Source organism: Anas platyrhynchos, chromosome 33, assembly GCF_047663525.1.
Source record: "Anas platyrhynchos isolate ZD024472 breed Pekin duck chromosome 33, IASCAAS_PekinDuck_T2T, whole genome shotgun sequence".
NCBI classification, from domain to species: Eukaryota; Metazoa; Chordata; class Aves; order Anseriformes; family Anatidae; genus Anas; species Anas platyrhynchos.
In genome coordinates this window covers 3,769,172-3,789,814 of record NC_092618.1, presented here as the reverse complement: position 1 = coordinate 3,789,814, position 20,643 = coordinate 3,769,172, and the positions used below count along the sequence as shown (strand labels likewise).

Here is a 20,643-nt window from a genome sequence, read left to right as displayed (position 1 = left end):
CAGGTCTGATGAGCCTTTGTAAACAGTTCCAGCTGTTAAAAGTGTGAGGGGTGGTAGACGAAGGGGTAACATCAAGTTAGTGTGTAGAAGGGGTGCTTGGTATTCACAAGAAGAAAGGGTGAAGGGACTAAAGTTGTAATGAAGTTGCTCTGAATGACCCAATTGAAAAGCCCAGGCTTCTCTTCCTAAGCCAAAGTGATCCGTAGACTACCAGAACACGTTGACTTAATCCATGGCATTCTTTGAAAGACTCAAGACCGCATACATGTCCTATCTGTCCTTTTAGCTAAAAGTACCCCAACTTTATGGGTTTGTGTTGCCACCTTTTGCCCTTCTGTTTTCCAGGATTGTTAAACCAGTAGTGAATTTTGTAGTAGAAAGAACACTGAGAAATGGCTTGTTAAAACACCTTGAGAAAAATTTGAATGGTGTCTTTATTTGTTAAGCCACCAAGTTGTGTTAATCTTGTGGTATTTTAGTATGGAAGTCATGCAAGCCCACAGTTGGAAAGTTAGATCATGTTGTCGCAGCTGGATCAGTTATTTTTCTCAGTTTCTATTGCTGTGCTGTCCAGAAGATTTTCTGTCCTCTAGAGCAAGGCTAAGTCTCTAGCATCTTTGATTTAAGCCAGCAAAGGTACAGCCTGATTGTAGTGGGGAAACAAATGCTCATTGCAAATTTATTTCCTAGTAGTAAAGCAAGATTGCAGGGATATTAATTTGCAGTCTTGGTTTAGTAAAGAATAGGAAACACAAGGGAAGAAGATGAAACAATTGGAATGACTGAATAACTTAACTGGAAATCTTACATGTATTTAATGTACCACTGCCACTGGGATTATTTGGGGAGGGAAAAGAAAATCTATAGGAAAAGTACTTGGAACATCTGTGTGTCTATTCAGCACCTCATTTATAAGCTTGTTTTCTTAACTCTTGTTCTAGGAGTGCTTTCTGCGAACCAACATCACGCCGGCCCCGTCTGCTAATAGTAGGAAAAGAAGGGTACGGCCAGGTTTCTTACGTGGCACCTGCGGTGTTGCACGCTTTGGAGAAGTTTCCCGTTCACACCCTGGACCTTTCTGTTCTGCTTACAAACGTTGCACCGCCAGAAGAAATCTGCGGACAGGTACCTTTTTTCTTTTTATTCTCATCGGATTCACTGACTGTATGTAGAGGATCAGTCGAGTTGCAAGTAAGGTGAGCAAAATTCATTGGTAATGGAGGTGGCCTTGTTTTAATGTGCTGGGATGTTTGCTTCTGTCTGAAAATCCCCTTTTCTTTTAGACAGCACCACAAACAATCTGGATGTTGTACATGTCCACATTTTCCATACCCAATTTTACAGTGAGGATGTTGCTAGCAGCTCAGGAAGCTGGGCGGTGTTGCTAATGAACATCTCTTTGTGGAAAGAAATGCTGCTCATCTCCCTGGGATCCAGAAAGTAGTTCTCATTGCCTCCTAAGACTGTGTGCTCCCAGTAGATGGCTCTGTACCAGACTGCATGTCGGCTACTTTTTGTAGCCTTCTTTTAAATTATATTAGTAAGGCAACCAAGGTTTGGAGCTTCTGTTTATTTTGTTTTCACACGGACATACACAACTTGTGCTGTTGCAGTGTGTGCAATAAAAGCATTAACACGCTGATGTGGTTTGAACTAGAAAAAATAAACAGATTTGGTGTTCTTACTTTTAGGCAGGAAATCCATTTTATTGTTTGGCATCACTACCTTAAAATATTTTTACCTTTAGTGGAAACATTTGAGAGCTATACAAGTAAGGACAGACATGTTACACTACTGAATACTGATGTGTCCCAAAAGAGGGACATTTCCTTTCTTTGTTATGCGTTGATTGTGGCTGTGGCCATATAGCTACGGTGTCTAGCCACTGCCTGAATATATCCTTCCCATCTTCTGACTAGAGTTCTCCGAATACTGATAATCTGAAAGGGTGCCCAGAGAAATTCCTTATGTGAAAGGATGCTTGCCACTCTGTTCACATAGTTTCATTTCATGGGGCAGTCAGATGGCTATGTAGCTATGTATTAACAGGTTATTCTCCGTGTTTTAGTTTTCTTACCCAAGCTTTCCTTTTCACTAGCTGATCTGAAATGCTCAGAAGACAGCACCAAGCATAATTTATGTCCCAGATATCCATTTATGGTGGGACAACGCTGGACCTGCCTTGAAACTTACTTTTCTAACTCTACTACGTAACATTCCAGCATTTTCACCAGTTTTGCTGCTTGCTACGTCTGATGTACGTCACTCAGAGCTCCCAGAAGAGGTATTTGTCAATACTTTTCTTACTATTTCTTCAGTTTCTTGTAATTTTTGAATGCTTCCAGCATCAAAATGCTGTGCTGTTAAATGCATACTGTTATTACTCAGGCACCCTAACAAATCACTTAAAATTTGCTTAGAGAAAAAGAATACTGTGAAAGCATCTGCTTAAAGTTTTTTCTGAGTCAAGCAAGTGACTTTCACCCCCTTCTCACGCATGCAAATAATAAATACAATAATTCCAGTGGCTACAAAGTGGTTCAGTCAAGAATATGCAGTGCTTGAAATGACAAGAGGATGTCTTTACTGAAGAGATTTCTTCTGACAGTCTGCCATTCCATGCTATGTTGGGTAAACTGCTAATAATGCAATTTAGTAGAGAATTGAAACACTTTGATTAAAAAAAAAAAAAAAAAGCAGTTTCTTTCTTCATATAGGCCAAAGCTTTCCAAGCTGGAAAGCTGAGTTCCAATTTCTGCTCAAGTAACTTTGGAATGGAATTCTAGTTGTATTCCTAAATAAACTGTAGTAAAAGTACATGCAGAACTTCATTGACTTCTGAGAGTTTACATTAAGGGAAGGTGCCCAAAACAGGAACACGCTGTTCTCGTTCTGATTATTTTGTCTCAGTTACTGGGGGAAGAGAACGGGTCTTACCTAGACGTGTTTATTATCAACTGCTTTGAAAGTGCTTGAGTTCCCACAGAAGTTTTTGTGCAGGTTCTAAATTCCTTCTAAAATAAGTAGTGAAATTCCTTACCTACCTTTTAATACTAGAAATTGAAAATGGAGGAAGACGTAGAGGTACTAGCTACTTCAGACACCTTTTGGTAGAGAAATAAAAAGTCAGCAAAAAGCCCTCACTTGTCTGCTGAAGCCTTTCTCTTCCCTCTATAGCCATAAAGGTTCTAAGTAAAGGATGCAGCAAGGCAAGTAAATACAAAGGAAGCGATGTTGGATGTGGTGAAAGCCATTACTTTATCAGTGTAGCATACAATCCCTTCACCGAGCTTTAATTCTACAGGTGATTCTTAAAGGTGATATTTGAATTTGCCGTGCCAGCCTGTGAAAATGTAGCCTTTTAAGGCCAGGAAGATAATTTTTTTCAGTTTGTGTTCTTCAGGTTATTATTAATTTTAAAAGGTACTCGTCTTTTTGGAATAGAAGATGAGTTTTTGTGGCCTTAAATCTGAAATGTCTTTCCTCCTTCTGCTTTAGATCCAAAAATTATTTAATAAGGAATTTGGAGAAGTGTGCAATATTGAGGTGCCTGGTAGGGCAGAGAGAGCAGCTTTTTTTGAGGACCTAATTCTAAATCAAGTGGCTAAGCCTCCTGTAAAGAAAACAGGTGAGGAGGATATAAGAAGTACATCTTAAACTTTCCTATCGAAGTTACTAGCTCTTTGGGATTTGCTTTGGTGGTCATTTTCTGTCAGTAATTTGTCATATGCTTGAATTTGAGTACTGTAAATTGGCTAATTTTTCCTGATTAATTGAAGTTGATCGGACGTTGGAAGTCCTGCCTGTAGCACCAGCAGCTGAGCCTCAGAAGCCACAAGAGGAAGAAGTAGGGATGCTGGAGGAGGAAGAGGAGGATACGTTGCGTGAACTTAGAATTTTCTTGAGGGACATTACTCACAGACTTGCCACTGACAGACGTTTCAGGGAATTTGCAAAGCCCGTTGACCCACAGAAGGTAAACTAGTGCTGATCTGTGTGTGTCTGTAACTTCTCAGTGTTCGTATTTCTCAGCGTTTTGGGGAAGGTTCAACTTTGTTTTTAGGGCTGCACTATTAGGATTTTGCAAGAAGCAGAGGCAGTGCTTTTACTTCTGCTGACTCTCAAACGTCTCTTATTGGATTATTCGCTGAAAGCCCTGGTTTCATTCTAAAAAGCCAGTCCAAATGCCAACACAGTTTGCTCGTGAAAAGGCTTTGATATGTAGGCATGTCACAGCACTGAAAAGCCCAGAGATCTTTCCTTATAATTACAAACAGTATTTACAGGACTACTTTAATGAAGTCTAAAGCCCTTTATTGGACTGTCAGTACCTGTGGGAACAGGAATAGGAGCAGCCGTTTGTAAAAGTAAGTTTTGAGATCCTGTTCTCTGTTTCATCTGGAACTCCTCAATAGGAATCAACCATAAGTGCAGTGTGTTTTCTTTTTCCTCCAATTGGCTGCTTAGATCCCTTTTTCTCCTTAATTGATTAGATAAGCCTAAACTAGGGGCGTATATTTCAAAGACAGATATAACTTGAATATACCTGCGGATCAGCAAAGGCTTCTTCATGTGGGCATCCACTGGCTTTTCTTCCCCTTTTCTCCTAGGTTCTTGAGCTGTGAAAAATCCAGACAGATACATATGTCCTCATCTGAACTAGTCATTAGGCTCCTCTTACGGTCTGAGGGAAGAACTCGGCACCTCTGGGCCCAGTTACCTCATTCTAAAGTAGATGCCTGCAATAGGTACTTCACAGGTGCAATGCATGCACCTTTTCCTCAATGTCGACAACAAAGAGAATGTCGGATGGCTTACTCAGCTTTCACTGTTGTGATTTTCTGAAGCAAAGTGAAATGAATCTCCCACCCTCAGTGTTTCTTCTCTACCATGCACGTGCTTCTGACCGCCCTACTTCTTGTTGTCCTCTCCTAGCAGCTCTAATGCCAGTTGAAAGAGCCCTTCCATTTTTGAGAAGCAAACTGGTTAATTTCAGCATCTTCCGATGCATCGCAAATGTTCAGGGTTTTTAGGAAGTCATTTATTTAAAGTTTTCAGAGTAATTTTGGTAGACAGTGTGCAAGGTTAAGAAAACCTCTGAATGCTTGTATTTGATCTGCAGGTACCTGACTATGCCACAAGGATTAAAGAGCCGATGGATCTTTTAACAGTTCTGACTCAAATTGACTCGCACCAGTACCTCACTGCAGGAGACTATCTGAAGGACATCGATCTAATCTGTAACAATGCCTTAGAGTACTACCCGGATCAAAGATCTACAGGTGAGGATGTGCTTTTTAGCCCTAGTTTAAAAAATCGGTCAAACGTATAGATGGATAAATGCTGTGTTCAGACAGTAGACTTCAGATGGATTAGATGATTTTGGACATCCACAGAGAACATCTCTTACCACATTGTAAATATTTTACCATTTTGCTGCTTGGGCATGGAATTGTGATATAAGTGTTCCCAAGGAACTAGTGCTTTTGTTTTAATTAACTTCTATGTTGTTATGCTGAAAATATTCACTGAGATAACCTTTCGGAACCAACCTATGAAGAAAGCAATTTTTTTCTGTGATCAAAACAGTTTCATTGGTTGGTAGACAACATTCAGTTAAAGTCTGTAAAATTTCAGATCGTCACAGAGCCTATGTTTTGCAAGACACTGCATATTCAATGGTGAGGAACGAAATGGATACAGAGTTTGGACGACTTTGTGAACAAATTAAAGAATCTCGTGAGAAAAGAGGTACGTGCTTTAACGCTAAGGATTTTAAGACTTGTCTCTGCATTTGTAACTGAAAATGCACGACAAAGATCTTTGGTATCTATTCTTTATTGCAAGGTCGCACCTCTCCAGCGTGGTCTCCATGGGACGACTCCAAGTCACCACAGCAGAACCCTGCTACTGAAGACGACAAACCAGAGGAAGAGAGTAATGAAAATGAGGAGATGACAGCGGCACCTGTAGATGCCAGTACACCCATTTCTAATGGTAAGTTGCATTTTATTCAGCTGCTCTTGTCATTCATACCTTCTCTGTTCTTGAGGCGCAACAGTTGTCTCTGATGCCTGGCTCTTTATGCCAGAAGTATTTTGTTTTCAAATTTACTTCAAAATGTGAGAGAGAAATCCAGAGGTCATTCATTCAATATAGTGATGAATTAAAGTTCAAAGAAAGTTGGTTTACAACATAAAAAACAAACAAACAAACAAACAAACAAAAACAACTTTGATGGCCCAATTGACATTTAGCCGCCCCTAAATTGCTAATTCTTGAGGTAAAAAATGTTGTGGATGGCAGTTTCTGAATACTTAACTAGTTTTTAATTATGCAAAATGGCATTTTTACCCCCACTCCACCCCTCCCTTCCCCAAATGCTAAAACCTTAGCTACCTCATACTGTGATTCCCAGTTGAAGGAGGGAAGTCTAACTAGTGAGAGTGGGAATTTTGCCATGGACTCCACCCATATCCTTTTGCAATACTATATGAATACTACGAACGTTGGGCAAAACCACAAAGTTTGTTTTTTCACAAAAGGTTTACCAAATCAGGAAGCGTACGAGGTATAAGTCTTCATGTTTTTTCTCCTTTGAATATTCCCTTAAAATTGTCTCATTAATTAATCTCTTCCAAACACGTATTCAGCTTTTGAAGTCTTCAGCTTGATACCAGACTCGAAGGAGAGCTTATTTCCAGAGGCTTTTATGATGTTCATCTGTATTAGTTCATGGAGTAAGACAGTGACTTTGTCAAATAACCTCACGTTGTATTAATGCTGCCCATCCAAAGTAAGAATCCTCAGCATGTAAAATCCTGAAAGTGACTGTTTAGTGAATGAAATTCCGTAGCTGTGTGTGTGGTTTGTTTGCTTGTTTTTAATCTTAATAGCAAACTGACCCCATTAACTTTCAACTCTTTTCTCAGCATATGTAGGGATATAGGCAGTGGTAGCTCAGTTCCTTTGTTTTCCTTGTCAGTTGAGTAAGATGAAGATAATGGATTTTGAAGAAAGAATTCTTTTGGTTATGTTTTGGATTATTTTTTTATGCTGTCTCTTTGTAGGTGCGTCAGAAAGAAAGCGCAGAAGGAACAACTGTGCGCATGCTGCAGCAAAGAGGAGTTCTCAATTCGATACAGAGAACAGAGTACCAACAGATGACCAAAACAATAGTGATGGAGAAGAGTTTGTGGACAAACATGTTTCTGACATATGTCAAGTTAAACTTAACACTGAAAAGGAAAGTGCTAAGCTTTGTGGATATTCAACACCAAGATGGGGAACTATAACTAATGGAAATCCAAGTTCAAATGGTAAGGGAGAAGTCCATCAGATCCTTTAGCACCCTATTCTTGCTGAGGAGGATTGCACTATTTATTAGCTTTAGCCTTCAATTTCACTCTATTTTTTCTGTTACAGCTCTCAAAAATCATCACACAGTTTATTCCATAATGATGTTGCTCCTCTAATTGTGCAAGCCTAGCCCACGTTTCTGTAGGTGCTGTTTTTTTGATTCTAAAGTGTGTTTTTTTCTAATGGTACCTAACTGAAAGCCAGCAGTCACTGACACTCTTTTATTGTACGAGGTGCTTTCCAATAACGAGCAGCTTAGGTGAAAAAGCAGCACTTCAAGATGCGTGGATCCAGAGTAACATGTGGAATAGGAGACTTAAGCCCTAATGTTGTACTCTAAGATGTGTTCCCTAACCTGAATTGGCAACATGACTATTTTTTTTCACTATTAACCTTTTCATTAGTGCTTTTTGTTTGTTTGTGGGTATTTTTGTTTGCTTTTTTTTGTCTTAGTTTCTGTTTTTTATGGAGCAGTGGCTTTAGCTGGAAAGAAGGGAGAAGCCAAGTATTTCTCAGTGCAGACGATAACAATTCTGTCTCTGTATTTGTAGAGAGAGACTGTTTTGCAGGTACAGGATCCTTCACTGAGACTGTATTCTAGATAAACAGGAAACCTGACTGAAGAAATTTGTGTCCTTCCAGATTCTTGGGCATTTCAAGCAGTGACTCCTGAACATTCTTGGGAAGAAGACCAGCAACAGATAAGTGATGAGAACCCTGTACAAGTTCCTACAGAGACAGACTACATAGTTATCGTGGATCGCTATGAGCTCAAAGTCTGTCTAATTTCAGCTTTTTTTTTGATGCTCAAATAGGACATATGCACTGTGACTGTTTAGTTTCCATACCTCGTGTAGATTTCTGTAGGCTACCATTTGCTTCTGGTCATCTGTAGTTTAGGAGACAGATTCTTTGCCTAATTTTTAAGATAAAAGGCCTTGCTGAATTTTAAAATACCACATTGACAACCTGCTAGTACTATTATGGATATCATTTAATGATTTGTAATTTTAATGATGGGTTTGAGGGCTTTTATTTGGGGATTTTTTTTTCATGCTTTGATGTATTAAGAACCTGAAAAGTATCTTTATTTCTTGCAGTGATGATTTTAAACCTGAAGTTAGCAGGTTGACGTAAACTAGCTAGCCATGGAGAAGTGACTACTTTTCTGAAATTCCTTGAAAGTGCAGCATTAGAAGTTCTTATAGTGTGTGTGTGTGTGTGTGTATATATATACACGAGGGAGGCAGAGTTTGCTGATTAGATGATAAGCAGCATTATTTCCAGGGGGCAGTAGTATTTCCATTTGGTATGGCTGCTCCCTAAAGCTACATACTCGCAGGCTCACACAGCTAATGGACAGCTGTGGCAGTGGAAGAAGGTGCTGCCACTAGCTTGTCACTGTTGCTGTGCCAGAGATTATCATCTCTGCATCTTTGGTAATAGAAATGGCTGTGTGAGAGAGAGGTGATTGCTACAAGCAGTCACTTTGCTATTTACCCACCCCTGAATTTAAAGGTAGGACTGAGCAAACTAATCCACCTTTGCTCTGGGCGTTTGAGCAACCTGTTCTGCCAGCAGAGTTGTAGGCATGGCACACGTGGGTAAAGGTAATCACCTAAGGGTGCTTCCTTTTCCAGCTGGCACAGCTGTATCTACAAGATCTGCAGCCTTTTTACAGTGCCCCGCGCTGCTGCAACGCTTCTCTAATGAAATGCAACAGTGGCTTTGCTGTGGCAGCAGCTGTCCTACAAAGAGGATCGTGTCATTCCCTGCTGCTTTGGGAGCAGTCGACTTGCAATTACAACCGTTGATGTGATTGATTAGTAGTAAAAGATTGTCCGAAATTTCAGCCTTTCCTTTCTCTGAAATATGAAAAATTAACTCATATTTTCCCTGCTGAAATCTTATGGGATATTTAATCTGTTCTCTGAAGTGTCACATTTTATTTAATAGCGTAAGAAAAAGTAGGCTGTCACTTGTATTGTTACTGTTCAACCTCTGAAAACATATAGAGCATATTCAAAGGATCTTGTACTATTCTAAAGTTGTTGTTTTGCTCCATTGTTGTCTTCAGAAACTGTTATGCTTTGTCACTAAGATAACGAAGGGATTTGACATTTAACACCTGGAAAAAGTATATGGCGTCATTAATCAGTGTATTTACAACCATAGAGAAGACTACGACAAAACCGATTTGGTGGAGGTAATTTTTGTTTTGAATTCTAGCGCTTTCTGTCACTGTTACGCAGTATTTGTGTGTTCTGGGATATCGTGGTTGTTTAGCATTGCTCTTTACTGCTTAGGTGTCTGTGCACAGACAACAACAACAGTACGACTTCTCCCTTTCAGTCTGGAAGACGTTTATCCATCTTGCAAAACCATTGTTGTATTTGGCATAATTGTTGGCAGTTTCTGCAGGAAAAAGCTTGAACTTGAAGACAACGGGTCCACCCACACAGCCCTTTCAAAGCAGTTAACTTTAGTCTGTCAGTAGTTTTCCTTGAGAACCGTTTTGGGAGTGGGAGGACTATGAAGGGAAGGTGCTTTTCTAAGTCTTTCACTTGCTCTCTCCCTCTACAGCCAGTCATGCACGGTGATAGCAGTTGTTCCATCCTTGGAGAGAAATTTAAGTATATAACAAGAGTTTGAGACTTCTCTCTAGTCACACTCTAATCTCTTTTTAACTAATGCGCTTGAGCATCTGTAATTGGGGAGATTTCTGCCTGTGCCAGTTTTACACTGAGTCAAATTCTCTGGTCTCTTCCTGTAAAAGATGATTTCTGAGTTGTCCGAATTCCTCCGAAATCTGCGTGAGGCGTCCATGGTCCAAGTCAGGTGTTCCCGGTATACGCTGGATATTCACTCTTCACATTGAAGATCCTTGAATCCATTTATCTTAGAGTTGCTTGTGCTTAAGAACAGATAAAATGTGTTGTGCTGTTCAGTCTGCCTTAAAAAGAGAGTGCCTCTTTTTTTTAGGCACTGGTCATCTCGATCTCTTTTTCCACATCTGATAAAGAGTTAGAACGGACACTCTGTTCTGCCTGTGAGAGGAGTATTTAGATTCAGGGAGGCCGCTCCTGAAAAAAAAAAAAAAAGAGATCTTTTAGCTCGAGAAGGGATTTATTTCTAATCTCATGGCCTGTGAACTTTTGTAACTTAACATTTAATTTATTATTTGGGACCAATTCCCCCTTTTGGGAAACAACTCCCCATTTGGGGAAAATATTCCCTTGTTTGGGGAAATTTCCCCCTTTTTTGGGAAAATTCCCCTGTTTGGGGGAAAAACTCCCTCTTTCTGGGTAACAACAACATACTTTTAGGAACAATTCCCCCTTTTTGGGGAAATTTTTTCCCCAAAAAGGGGGAGTTTTTCTCCAAAATTGAGAATTTTTCTCCAAAGGGGGGAGTTTTTCCCACAAAGGGAGCAATTGTTGCCAAAAAGCGGGGAATTATTACCAAAAGGGGGGAGTTGTTCCCCAAAAAGGGGGAATTTTCCCCAAAAAGGTGGCATTGTTACCTAAATAAGGGGAGTCATTCCCAAAAAGTGGGAGTTGTTTACAAAAAGTGGGAAGTTTTGCCAAGAGAGGTGGAATTGTCCCCAAAAGGGGATGTCTTTGAGGTCTTGTGTGGGGTCTCCTGTGAGACAGGAGGGGTCTGGACCCCTCGTTTTTGGGGTCTCCACCAGCACTGGGGTGGGCCTGAGGGCTTGGCTGCTGGTTTGGCTCTGGGGTAACCGGGACAGGGTCCGGATCGGCCCCCTGAGGGGTTCAGGGGCTGCTCTGCTCCCTCTGCGCCTGCCCTAGAGCATCTCGACCCCCCCAGCAGCCCCTAGCTTTCCTGGGACCCCCCCCCCCCCCCCGGTGCTGTTTTGTGTGGGGTGGGGGTGAGAAATGGGGGCTGGAGGCGCTCAGCTCTGCTCTTAGCTCTGCTCTTCCCCTTGTTATACATGAGGTCTCAACTCAATCTGAACTTTGTAATATTTATAAAACAAATATTTCTAAAAGGTATAAAAGCTATAAAAGGTATAAAAGGCAAGTAAACAGCGCTGAGTGTGCGGGGAGTCTACGCTCCACCAGCACGCACACACGAACATCAAACATTCTAAATATACAGAACATTGCTTTACATACTAAACCCAAGTATGCCTATACATACGTACAATCAGGAAAGGTAACAAACAATCCTCCAAGTTCCACGACTCAACTGTCTCCATTTTCCACTCCTTTTCTTGATTACTAACAAGTCTCCGTTTTCCATTCCTTTTGAACAATATGTCTTGCTTTATGTTGTCAAGCAACTCGGTCCTCAGGCCCTATGGATCCCGTTCTTCCCAAATCGAAGACAAGCATATCCAGCTCCTTCTCAAGGCCATAGGGCCTGGGCCAAAAGGCACATCCAGGTCACCATGGGCGTAACAGCAAAAGCCTTCGATGGCTGTAGCAGCAGAGGGGCCGGTGGCGTGGCAGAAGGAGCAGTAAAGGAGCCCGCGGCTCCCTCACAGTCTGGCAAACCACACGTTTCTGACTGTGGTCCCACAGGGCTCTTTAAGGCCTCAGAGACTGCTCGCCAGGTGCCGAGCAATCCCACTGCAACCTTGTCGTTTCTCGTTGCAGAGTCCCACACCTTGACCTCAGTTTGGTCCCATGTTTCAGGATCATAAACTGTCCGATTGTTAATAAGGAGAATAAGCTGTGAGGTGACCAGGACAGTCTTTGTTCCTAAGGACGTATGATTCCCCATAATGCGCAGCTGCTTAGCAGCGAGGGGCAGTTGTGTGCTGGCTCCGCTTCTCTCAGCTCGAGCTTCTCTCCAGCTCTGGCGCGCCTGTTTCCAGTACGAGCTTCTCTGAGCAGTTTGCTGAGTTTGGCCGAACCTATCTTCATGAGGCAATCAAAATGCCTGTTCCCGTCCTGGTCTCCATTCTGCCAGCCTGTTCCTCTTCACTTCTTTTTCCTGCTTCTTTATTGATGTAACTTCATCGTGTTGCCTTTTTTTCTTCTTCTTTCGTGAGGGCAGGCTCCCCTCTTATCCCCTTCTCTCCACAGCAGTTCTTTTCAAAACAACTTTTCATTGCTCAAACAACTTTGAATGCAACAACAACAGCAAACACCCAGGAGCTTCCATGCCTTACTGGCTGGAGAACAAGAAACCCAAGCCTGCATGGAGTCTCCTGAATCACCCTTCTTGGTTCCCTCTAAACTCTTTTACATTCCTGATGGCCTCCTCGTTAAGAGTCTAATTTTATCTCAACCACAGGGCTTTCCAAGCCCCATGGCCACACTCCCAAATCTCCCCCTTCTTTATTAATATCAACCATTTTCTCCACACGAATTACCACTCCATATATCACAATCCCTCATCTTCTTTTGAGTATCATTAATCCGCGTCTTGTTTTCAGATTTGGCCAAGGCCAATTGAACCAGAAGAGAATGCTTTCACAATATTCTCTGCAAGATTTATAAACAAGTTTTTAGCAATTATTGGACTCCCATATCTAGAATATTTCACCCAACTCATTGTTCCACACAATGTATACTAATCATCCCCAGCAGCATCACATACATCAAATTTGATTGATCAAAGTAGATAACCAATCCTCTAGGTATAGAGGATTATATATACTTGCAGCGCCGCCTCTTCTGCAAGTGGGGGCTGCACGCCAGTGAGGGGGGCACAGGGTGATAACGGGTGACAACATCGACATTCACTACGCCACCAAGGGCCTGCAAGGTGCGTCCCCAGAGTGTCCCCAAGGTGTCTGCAAAGTGTCCCCAAATAGCCGCCAAGGTGTCCCCAAAGTGTCCCCAACCTGTCCCCAACTGTCCCCAATGCCCCCTCCCTTTTGTCGCCCCCCCCAGGCTGACCCAAGCTGCACCTCGAGGTGTGGCACCAGGGCTCCCTGGGGCATAGCGAGCTGATGGGCTTCGGCTCCTGCCAGATCCCCAGCACCCCGGGGTGCCACGCGCTGACCTGCGTCACCTGGCGGCCCCAGGGGACCTGGCGGGAGCGCCTGAGCCAATTTTGGCTGGGGGGGGGGGGGGCCCCAACTGCTTACCCCCGACCCCGGTTACGGCGACCGCATTCGGCTGCGCACCGGGGCCGCCGGCACCGTGCGCCTGGAGCTCGGCGTCATCCTGGGCCACTTCGAGCGCTACGGGGTGCAGTGCTGAGCCCCCCCCCGCGGGGGGGACACAGGGGAGCACCGAGCACCCCCAAGACCGACGCCCCCCCCCCCCCAACTCCCCCAGCCCCGGTACTTGGGGGTCTCGAGACTGGTGCAGGATGGAGACGCGGGGAAGGGGCCCGGGGAAAAGGGTCTTTTTGGGACAGGGGGGGGTACTGCTGGGGGGGGGTCCTGGTTGGGAAAGGGGTTCTGGGGGGGCAATTGGGGGTGGGGGTTAATGAGGGGGGCTGGAGGGGGTAATTAGTGGGGATGGGGGAAATTGGAGGACTGGTTGGGGTAATTATTGGGGTGGGGGCGATTGGGGGTGCTGGTGGGGTAATTATTTGGGATGGGGGGCAATTTGGGGGGTCTGGAGGGGGCAATTGGGGGACTGGGGGGGTAATAATTGGGGATGGGGCAATTGGGGGGGCAATGGGGGGAGAAGGGAGTAAGGGGATGTAAAAGGGGGGGCGGGGGTGCAGTGGGGGGGGCAGGGAGGCAATTGGGGGGGTCAGACAGGGCAATTGGGGGGGTCAGACGGGGCAATTGGGGGAACAAGAGGGTGGGGGGGGCTGCGATGGGCTTGGGATGTGCAGTGCAAGGGGGTGGGGAGCTCCTTGGAGGGGGTGCAGAAACCCCTGGGGGGGGACATGGACCCCCCCCTCTGGGGTGGGGTGACAGCGTGTGTGTGCGGCCCCATGTCCCCCCCCCCCGTGTCCCCGCAGGGCATGGCGGAGCTGCACGTCATCAGGCAGCTGGTGGGGGCCAGCGGCTTCCCCCATCGCAGCCTCTTTTGCAAGTGGGGGCTGCACGCCGGTGAGGGGGGGGGCACAGGGTGACAACAGGTGACAACATCGACGTCCACTACGTCACCAAGGGCCTGCAAGGTGCGTCCCCAGAGTGTCCCCATATTGTCCCCAGGGTGTCCCCAAATAGCTCCCAAGGTGTGTCCCCAAATAGCCCCCAAGGTGTCCCCAGTGTGCCTCCAGATTGTCCCCAAATTATCCCCAGAGTGTCCCCAAAGTGTCACAAAATAGCCCCCAAGGAGGGGGCTCCCCTCTGGAGCTCTCCTCAGGCCCTCCCCCCGGTACCCCCACGTCCCTCGGGAGCCCCCTGAGCACCCCCAGACCCTTCTGAGCACCCCCAGAGCCCTCCTTAGGGCTCTCCCCTGCACTCCCGCATCCCTTGGGAGCTCTTTGACCACCCCTGAAGCCCTCTGAGCACCCCCAGACCCCTCTGAGCATTCCCAGAGTCCCCAAAGCCCTCCTCAGGGCTCCCCCCATTACACCCCCTGCCCCTCAGGAGCCCCCTGAGCACCCCCAGAGCCCTCCTCAGGACTCCCCCCTGCACCCCCACATCCCTCGGGAGCCCTTTGACCACCCCCGGAGCTCTCTGAGCACCCCCAGAGCCCCCTGAACACCCCCGAAGACCCTCTCAGGGTTCCCCCCATTACCCCCCCACCCCTCAGGATCCCCCTGAGCACCCCCAAACCCCTCCGAGCATCCCCAGAGCCCCCTAAGCCCCCCCGTAGCCCTCCTCAGGGCTCCCCCTGTTACCCTCCTGTCCCCTCAGGAGACCGCTGAGCATCCCCAAACCCCTCCGAGCACCCCCGGAGCCCTCTGAGCACCTCAGGAGCCCCATAAACCCCTATAGCCCCCCCTCAGGGCTCCCCCCGTTTCCCCCCCGTTCCTCAGGAGCCCTGTGAGCACCCCCAGACCCCTCAGAGCACTCCCGGACCCCACCCCCTCGGCCCCCCTCACGCCCCTCGGAGCCTGGCCCCGACCCCATCTCCCTCCCGAGCCCCCCCCCCCCCCCAGGCGGCCCCCACCTGGCAGCCACAACTTGGGGCGCAGCAGCACCTCCAGCGTCGCCCTCTCGGGGCTCTCCCTTGAGCCCCGCACCTCCGCGGGGCCGTACAGCCCGGCCAGCACCGAGGTGTCACCTGCGCGAAGGGGGACACAGAGGGGACGGCACTGCCACCGGGCCCCGAAAAACCCCGGGGACAGAACAATAATGGATGATGCTCAGAGGGCCTTACGGGGCGAGTGAGCTTTCTAGAAACATCTTTTACCCTGATCTCCTGGGAGGCAGCAGACTTCATGGGTTGGGTCAGGCCGGCATATGCGGCCCTCTGTTCTGCTCAGAAGGGAGTCACTTATGACAGTAACCCTTCTCTTCTTCTTGATGGAGGTGGTCGTGATACTGGGGAAGGCTGACTTGCCCTAGAAAACCCCTCCAACCTGGATGGACCTTCATGCACATCATCGTTTGTGTGTCCATTACTTCCAGAGTCTGTTGTTTCAGGGCACCTGAAAGGAAGGTGAGGTAGGCAAGGAGGGGTTCGCCTGCTGCCCCGAGCAGGTCTAAACTTCCATCCCTTCGTCACTGAGATGCACTCCTTCTGCCTGATGGCCAGAGGGTAGGGGATCCTCCATTTCCTCTGCTGTGTCTGCCTGACGCATCTGTCCCAGGGCTGGCACAGTACAGTTCAACCTTCTCCGACTCCCTGGTGCTCCTCAGCCTGCCCACCTCCTCCCGAAGCTCTGCCAGGAGGCTGAGCAGTTCTTCTACCTGGGCGCACCTACCACAGGTGGACTCACAGGATGGGATGTCAGGAAGAATTTCTTCATGCAAAGGGTGGAACCGGCTGCCCAGGGCACTGCTGGAGTCCCAGGCCTGGAGCTATTAAAGAAATGCGTGGACTTGGCGCTAAGGGCCGTGGTTTTGTGGTGGGCCTGGTGGTGTTAGCTGACGCTTGGACTTGAGCTGAAGGCCCTTTTCCAAGCGCAAGGGTTCTGTGACTCTTTCACTGGTTGAGTAGGCGCCATGCAGTCACCGGGCCCAGGGAAAAGACGTCCTTGGTGGCCTCCAAGTTAGCTCAGCGTCATGGCACCGAGTCACTGTGAAGGAGCTGCTGGAATAACGAGACAACAACCTAGTTCTATTAAAATATATATTGCTCTTTTGAGGACTGCTGCGGGGCTAGCGGCAACACGGCAGTGGAAATCTCCGTCCTGACATTGCGTTATGCCTTGACGTCAGGATCAGGGTGGTTTGAACTGCCAGGGAACGGACCATGGGTTCCGGGTCTTTCTCTGAAGGCTGGAGGACTGCAAAAGAAAGAAGAGCAGAGATGAAAACCCACTCCTTGCAGAGATCCCCAGGCATCCCCTGCAGAGCATGCCAGCCCCACTCGACTCTTCCCCAGGCCAGGAGGAGCAGGAGGGACAAAGGAATCCGTTGAAAGCTGCTGCTCAGCAATGTCCCAAATGCAGCCACCAGTCCTTCCCCACCTGCGCACCACAGGTCAAGTGGGGCACCTTCACAAGCTGGTTCCCTCACCACCTGCCTCCATCCCTTGGGAGGATTCACACACTCCAGGAATCTCCTGGACTCTTTCCTCTCGCTATTGTGCTTCCCCATGAGAGCAAGGGCTAGCGATCGTGACCCTGCTCCTAGCTGCTTGTAGGCTGTCTCATCTCCCTCTTCGTCCTGGTTGCGTGCTCTACAACAGGCTCCCACCTTCTGTCAGCCTTACTGCCCTTTCCCCTGACTCTTCCTCAGGGACACTCAACCCTTTCAGCGGCACTGCCCAGCTCCAGGCTGGGAGGCCATTCCCTGACACCACAGGCTACCCCGTCTCCTCTCCCTCGTTCCTATGGCTGCATTGCTCCTCCGCCCCGAAGCATTTCCCTGGAGCAGGGCAAGGCACGGGGGCCTTTGCCGCTGTCCCCCCAGCCCTAGCACACCCCCCACTGCCCTCACTCACCTCTGAGGATTTCATCCAGCTTCTCCTCGCTCTGGTCCTCGCAGTAGCGCGCAGCAAGACCTAGACACAGAGACCCCATCAGAGCCCCGCTCCCCAGCACGCTCCCAGCAGCGCAGCCCCTGGCCTGGCCAGCCAGGCTGTGCCCCCTCCTGCACCCTGGAGCAAGGGCCCAGTCGGGGGGCTCTGGGGGCAACAGGGCAGTGCCTGGGGCTGCCAAAGGCTGCCCCAAGAGAGACCCAGGGGCTGGGCTCACCAATGAATCTGACGGCCTCAAGTCGCAAAAGGGTCTGAGTGGCCTGCAGGTAGGGCTGGCTCTGCTGCAGGTGTTCTTCTACTCTGCCTCTGTCCTGCTGCAGCTGGAGAGAGAGAGAACGCAGGGTCACGGGGCTTGCACACCCTCTCCAGGGTCTCCTCCAGCATCCTGGGGGCAGGGAGGGCAGAGGGGCCTGCAGAAGAGCCCCCTGGGGCTCTGTGCTGGCAGGAAGGGAGCGAGGATGCGGCTGCAGGCAGCGGGCTCTGGCCGGGCACGTTTGCCCAGCTGGGGCAAACCAAGTTGGGTCCTTACCAAGCACTCCCCGATCCTCCACGTCTGTTCTGTCTGGGCCAAGCGCTTGAGCTCCTTGCGTCGCAGAAACTCTGCAGCCACGGCGAGAGCTTCCCCAGAGGCCTGCGGAGCAGCAGAGGTTGGGAGGTAGCAGCACAGCCTTGGGAAGGAGACCCTCTGTCCCCTCCTCTTGGCAGGGCTGCGAGCCTTTCCCAGCGCGTTATGGGAGGCTGTGGTGGGGGGCAGCGTGCACTGGGTTCAGTGGCCAAGGCAAGGCCACGGGACAGCCACCATCGGAGGCAGCTCATGCTGCCGGCCAGAGATCCCCCAGAGCAACCCTGTGGCATCAGCACACCCTTGCCCACATAACTGCTCAGCTCTGAGATCTGTACCTTTGCTACGCTCTCACTCTGGTCTCTCATGTGAAAGTAGAGTGGGAGAAGGCTGCTGTGCACCGTCCTCTTCATTTTCTTCGTCCTTTGCTGCAGCACAGCCTCCACCACGGCTTGGAAGAGGCAGATGGAGTGCTCCCGCACCTGGCTGGACGCCTGGCAGGGAGGAGGACAGGAGGAATTTCAGCATTAGCGTGGCCGATGTGAAGGGAGCTCCCAGCACTGTGAGATGCTTCAGCGCTGGATCCTTCCCAGAGGAGCTGCTCAGGGGCAGCTGCAAGGCCTGGTGCCCGTGAAGGGCAACGCAATCGGTTGCCATCGCAGGCTGCCCGCCAGCCACCCCACTTTCGCCACCAGCCGCACCAGCCATGCCCAAGCATTGCTCCCCAGTGTTATAAGTTGCCCCCTTAATTAATTTTCAGAGAGCATTGCATTAATAATAGAAAGGAAGTTATTGAGTAAGCAACAGCAAGCAAAACAGCGCTGGGCGGCAACGGAGTCTCGGCTCCACCAACGGCACGCACCTCACCCCCGCCAGCATCCCTTTTTATATCTTGGTAATTCCGGGATTACGCAGCACATCCTGGTATATTCTGCGACTGTGTGCACTGTTGCTAGGGGGTCGTCTCTGTCCCTCTGGTGGTCGTGAAGATGAAGGCCGTAGTCTTCCTCGGCGTTGTGGTTCAACTTCTTTTTTTAGTTGGTCATGTTGGCCCAGCGTGAGACAGGAAGGCAAGATGTTGATACACTAGTTTAACAACTTATCAGGAGATGGTTACATGAGCTTTGCAGCAGGGTCTTTGAACAAAAGAGGCAACTGAGATGCAGAAGGAGAGAAGGGGAGGGGGTTCTCTTTTTTGTTACATTAAGCAAAAGAATTTTCATAGTGTCTAGCCAAGTATTATACAGCTCCTTACTTCAGCAGGGAGCTTTTGCAACTCCCGCTCCTCAAACGGAACTTGTTTTTATAATACAAAAGACAATGAACAAACATTTATTGTGTATTACATGGTGAGGCCGCCCCTCAGGTGCTGTGCTCAGCTTTGGGCCCCTCAGTACCAGAAGGACATCGAGGCCCTGGAGTGTGCCCAGAGCAGGGCTACAAAGCTGGGGAAGGGCCTGGGGCACAAGTCCTGTGAGGAGCGGCTGAGGGAGCTGGGGGTGGTTGGTCTGCGGAAGTGGAGGCTCAGGGGAGACCTCACTGTACTCTACAACTTCCTGAAGGGAGGTTGTGATGAGGAGGGGGTCAGCCTCTTTTCTCAGATAACTAATGATAGGACTTGAGGAAATGGCCACAAGTTGTGCCTGGGGAGATGGGGGACATGGGGATGGGGATGGGGACTTGGGGGCGGGGATGGGGACATGGGGACAGGGATGGGGACATTGGGATGGGGACATGGGGATGGGGACATTGGGGTGGGGATGGGGACATGGGGATGGGGACATTGGGGTGGGGACATTGGGGTGGGGACATTGGGGTGGGGACATTGGGATGGGATGGGGACATTGGCGTGGGGATGGGGACATGGGGATGGGGACATTGGGATGGGGATGGGGACATGGGGATGGGGACATTGGGGTGGGGACATGGGGATGGCACCATGAGCACGGGGAGGTGGCCGAGGATGTGGGGCTGGGGACGTGGTGGGGACACGGAGGGGGACCTGGGGATCCAGGTGGGGACATGGGGACGTGGGGGGGGACATGGGGACACGGGGGGGGTCCCGGCGCCCCCCGACCCCCCCGCCCCGTGCAGTGCAGCTCGCCCCTGCCCGGTCTGCGCACCCAGGACGTCTGCTGCCGGGGGGCCGGCGTGGCCTGGGGGGTGCACGAGTGCCAGCCCTGCGACGCCGACCCCCGTAAGGCAGCGGGGGTTTTTTTGGGGTTATGGGGTTGGGGGGGGTTCTGCGGTGTGGGGGGGGGGCTCACTTTGTCCCCCCCTACCCCCCCCATTTGCAGCGAACCCCCCCGCCGTGGGGCAGCACCCCTGCCCCAAAGGTTTCCGCCGCGCCAACGGCTGCTGCGTGGGTGAGTTTGGGGAGATTTATTTTTGGGGGGGTTAAAAGGGGATGGGGGGGGTTTTGGGGTGCTGACCCCCACCCTGTGTGTGTGCGTCCCTCCCCCAGATGTGGATGAGTGCCAGGAGGGGGGGTTCTGCAAGAACGGGCTCTGCACCAACACCCGGGGCAGCTTCGCCTGCCTCTGCCACGAGGGCTTCATCCTGGACTCGTCCCGGAGCAGCTGCATCTGTGGGATCGGGATCGGGATGGGATTGGGGGTGGGGTTGGGGGTGGGGTTGGGGTTGGGATTATGGGTGGGGTTGGGGTTGGGGTTGGGATTGGGATTGGGATTGGGATTGGGGTTGGGGCTGGGGTTGGGGCTGGGATTGGGGGTGAGGTTGGGGTTGGGA

General features: G+C 49.1%; 2 protein-coding genes across 14 annotated transcripts in view; both read left to right on the top strand.

Annotated features, from left to right (window-relative positions):
• Positions 1–19,576, top strand: part of LOC140000107 (ATPase family AAA domain-containing protein 2-like) — a 34,272-nt gene extending 14,696 nt beyond the window's left edge. For 3 of the 13 annotated variants that reach the window (XM_072029836.1, XM_072029838.1, XM_072029839.1), the window contains 4 exons: positions 942–1,125; positions 2,223–2,284; positions 3,499–3,628; positions 3,780–3,799. In XM_072029836.1, coding sequence (XP_071885937.1) covers positions 942–1,125; positions 2,223–2,284; positions 3,499–3,589 — 337 coding nt within the window. In that variant the 3' untranslated portion in view covers positions 3,590–3,628; positions 3,780–3,799. Of the gene's footprint in view, positions 1–941; positions 1,126–2,098; positions 2,285–3,371; positions 3,629–3,779; positions 3,977–5,122; positions 5,283–5,637; positions 5,752–5,847; positions 5,998–7,070; positions 7,320–8,001; positions 8,136–9,436; positions 10,024–10,135; positions 12,846–14,253; positions 14,849–15,718; positions 15,737–15,832; positions 15,955–18,329 lie in introns of those variants that run through there. The other 10 variants (XR_011805394.1, XR_011805395.1, XR_011805397.1 and 7 more) reach the window with 10 other exon arrangements.
• Positions 1–20,643, top strand: part of LOC139998584 (latent-transforming growth factor beta-binding protein 4-like) — a 92,723-nt gene that overhangs the window by 55,566 nt on the left and 16,514 nt on the right. The window contains 3 exon segments of the mRNA XM_072029862.1: positions 19,990–20,092; positions 20,193–20,261; positions 20,360–20,482. Coding sequence (XP_071885963.1) covers positions 19,990–20,092; positions 20,193–20,261; positions 20,360–20,482 — 295 coding nt within the window.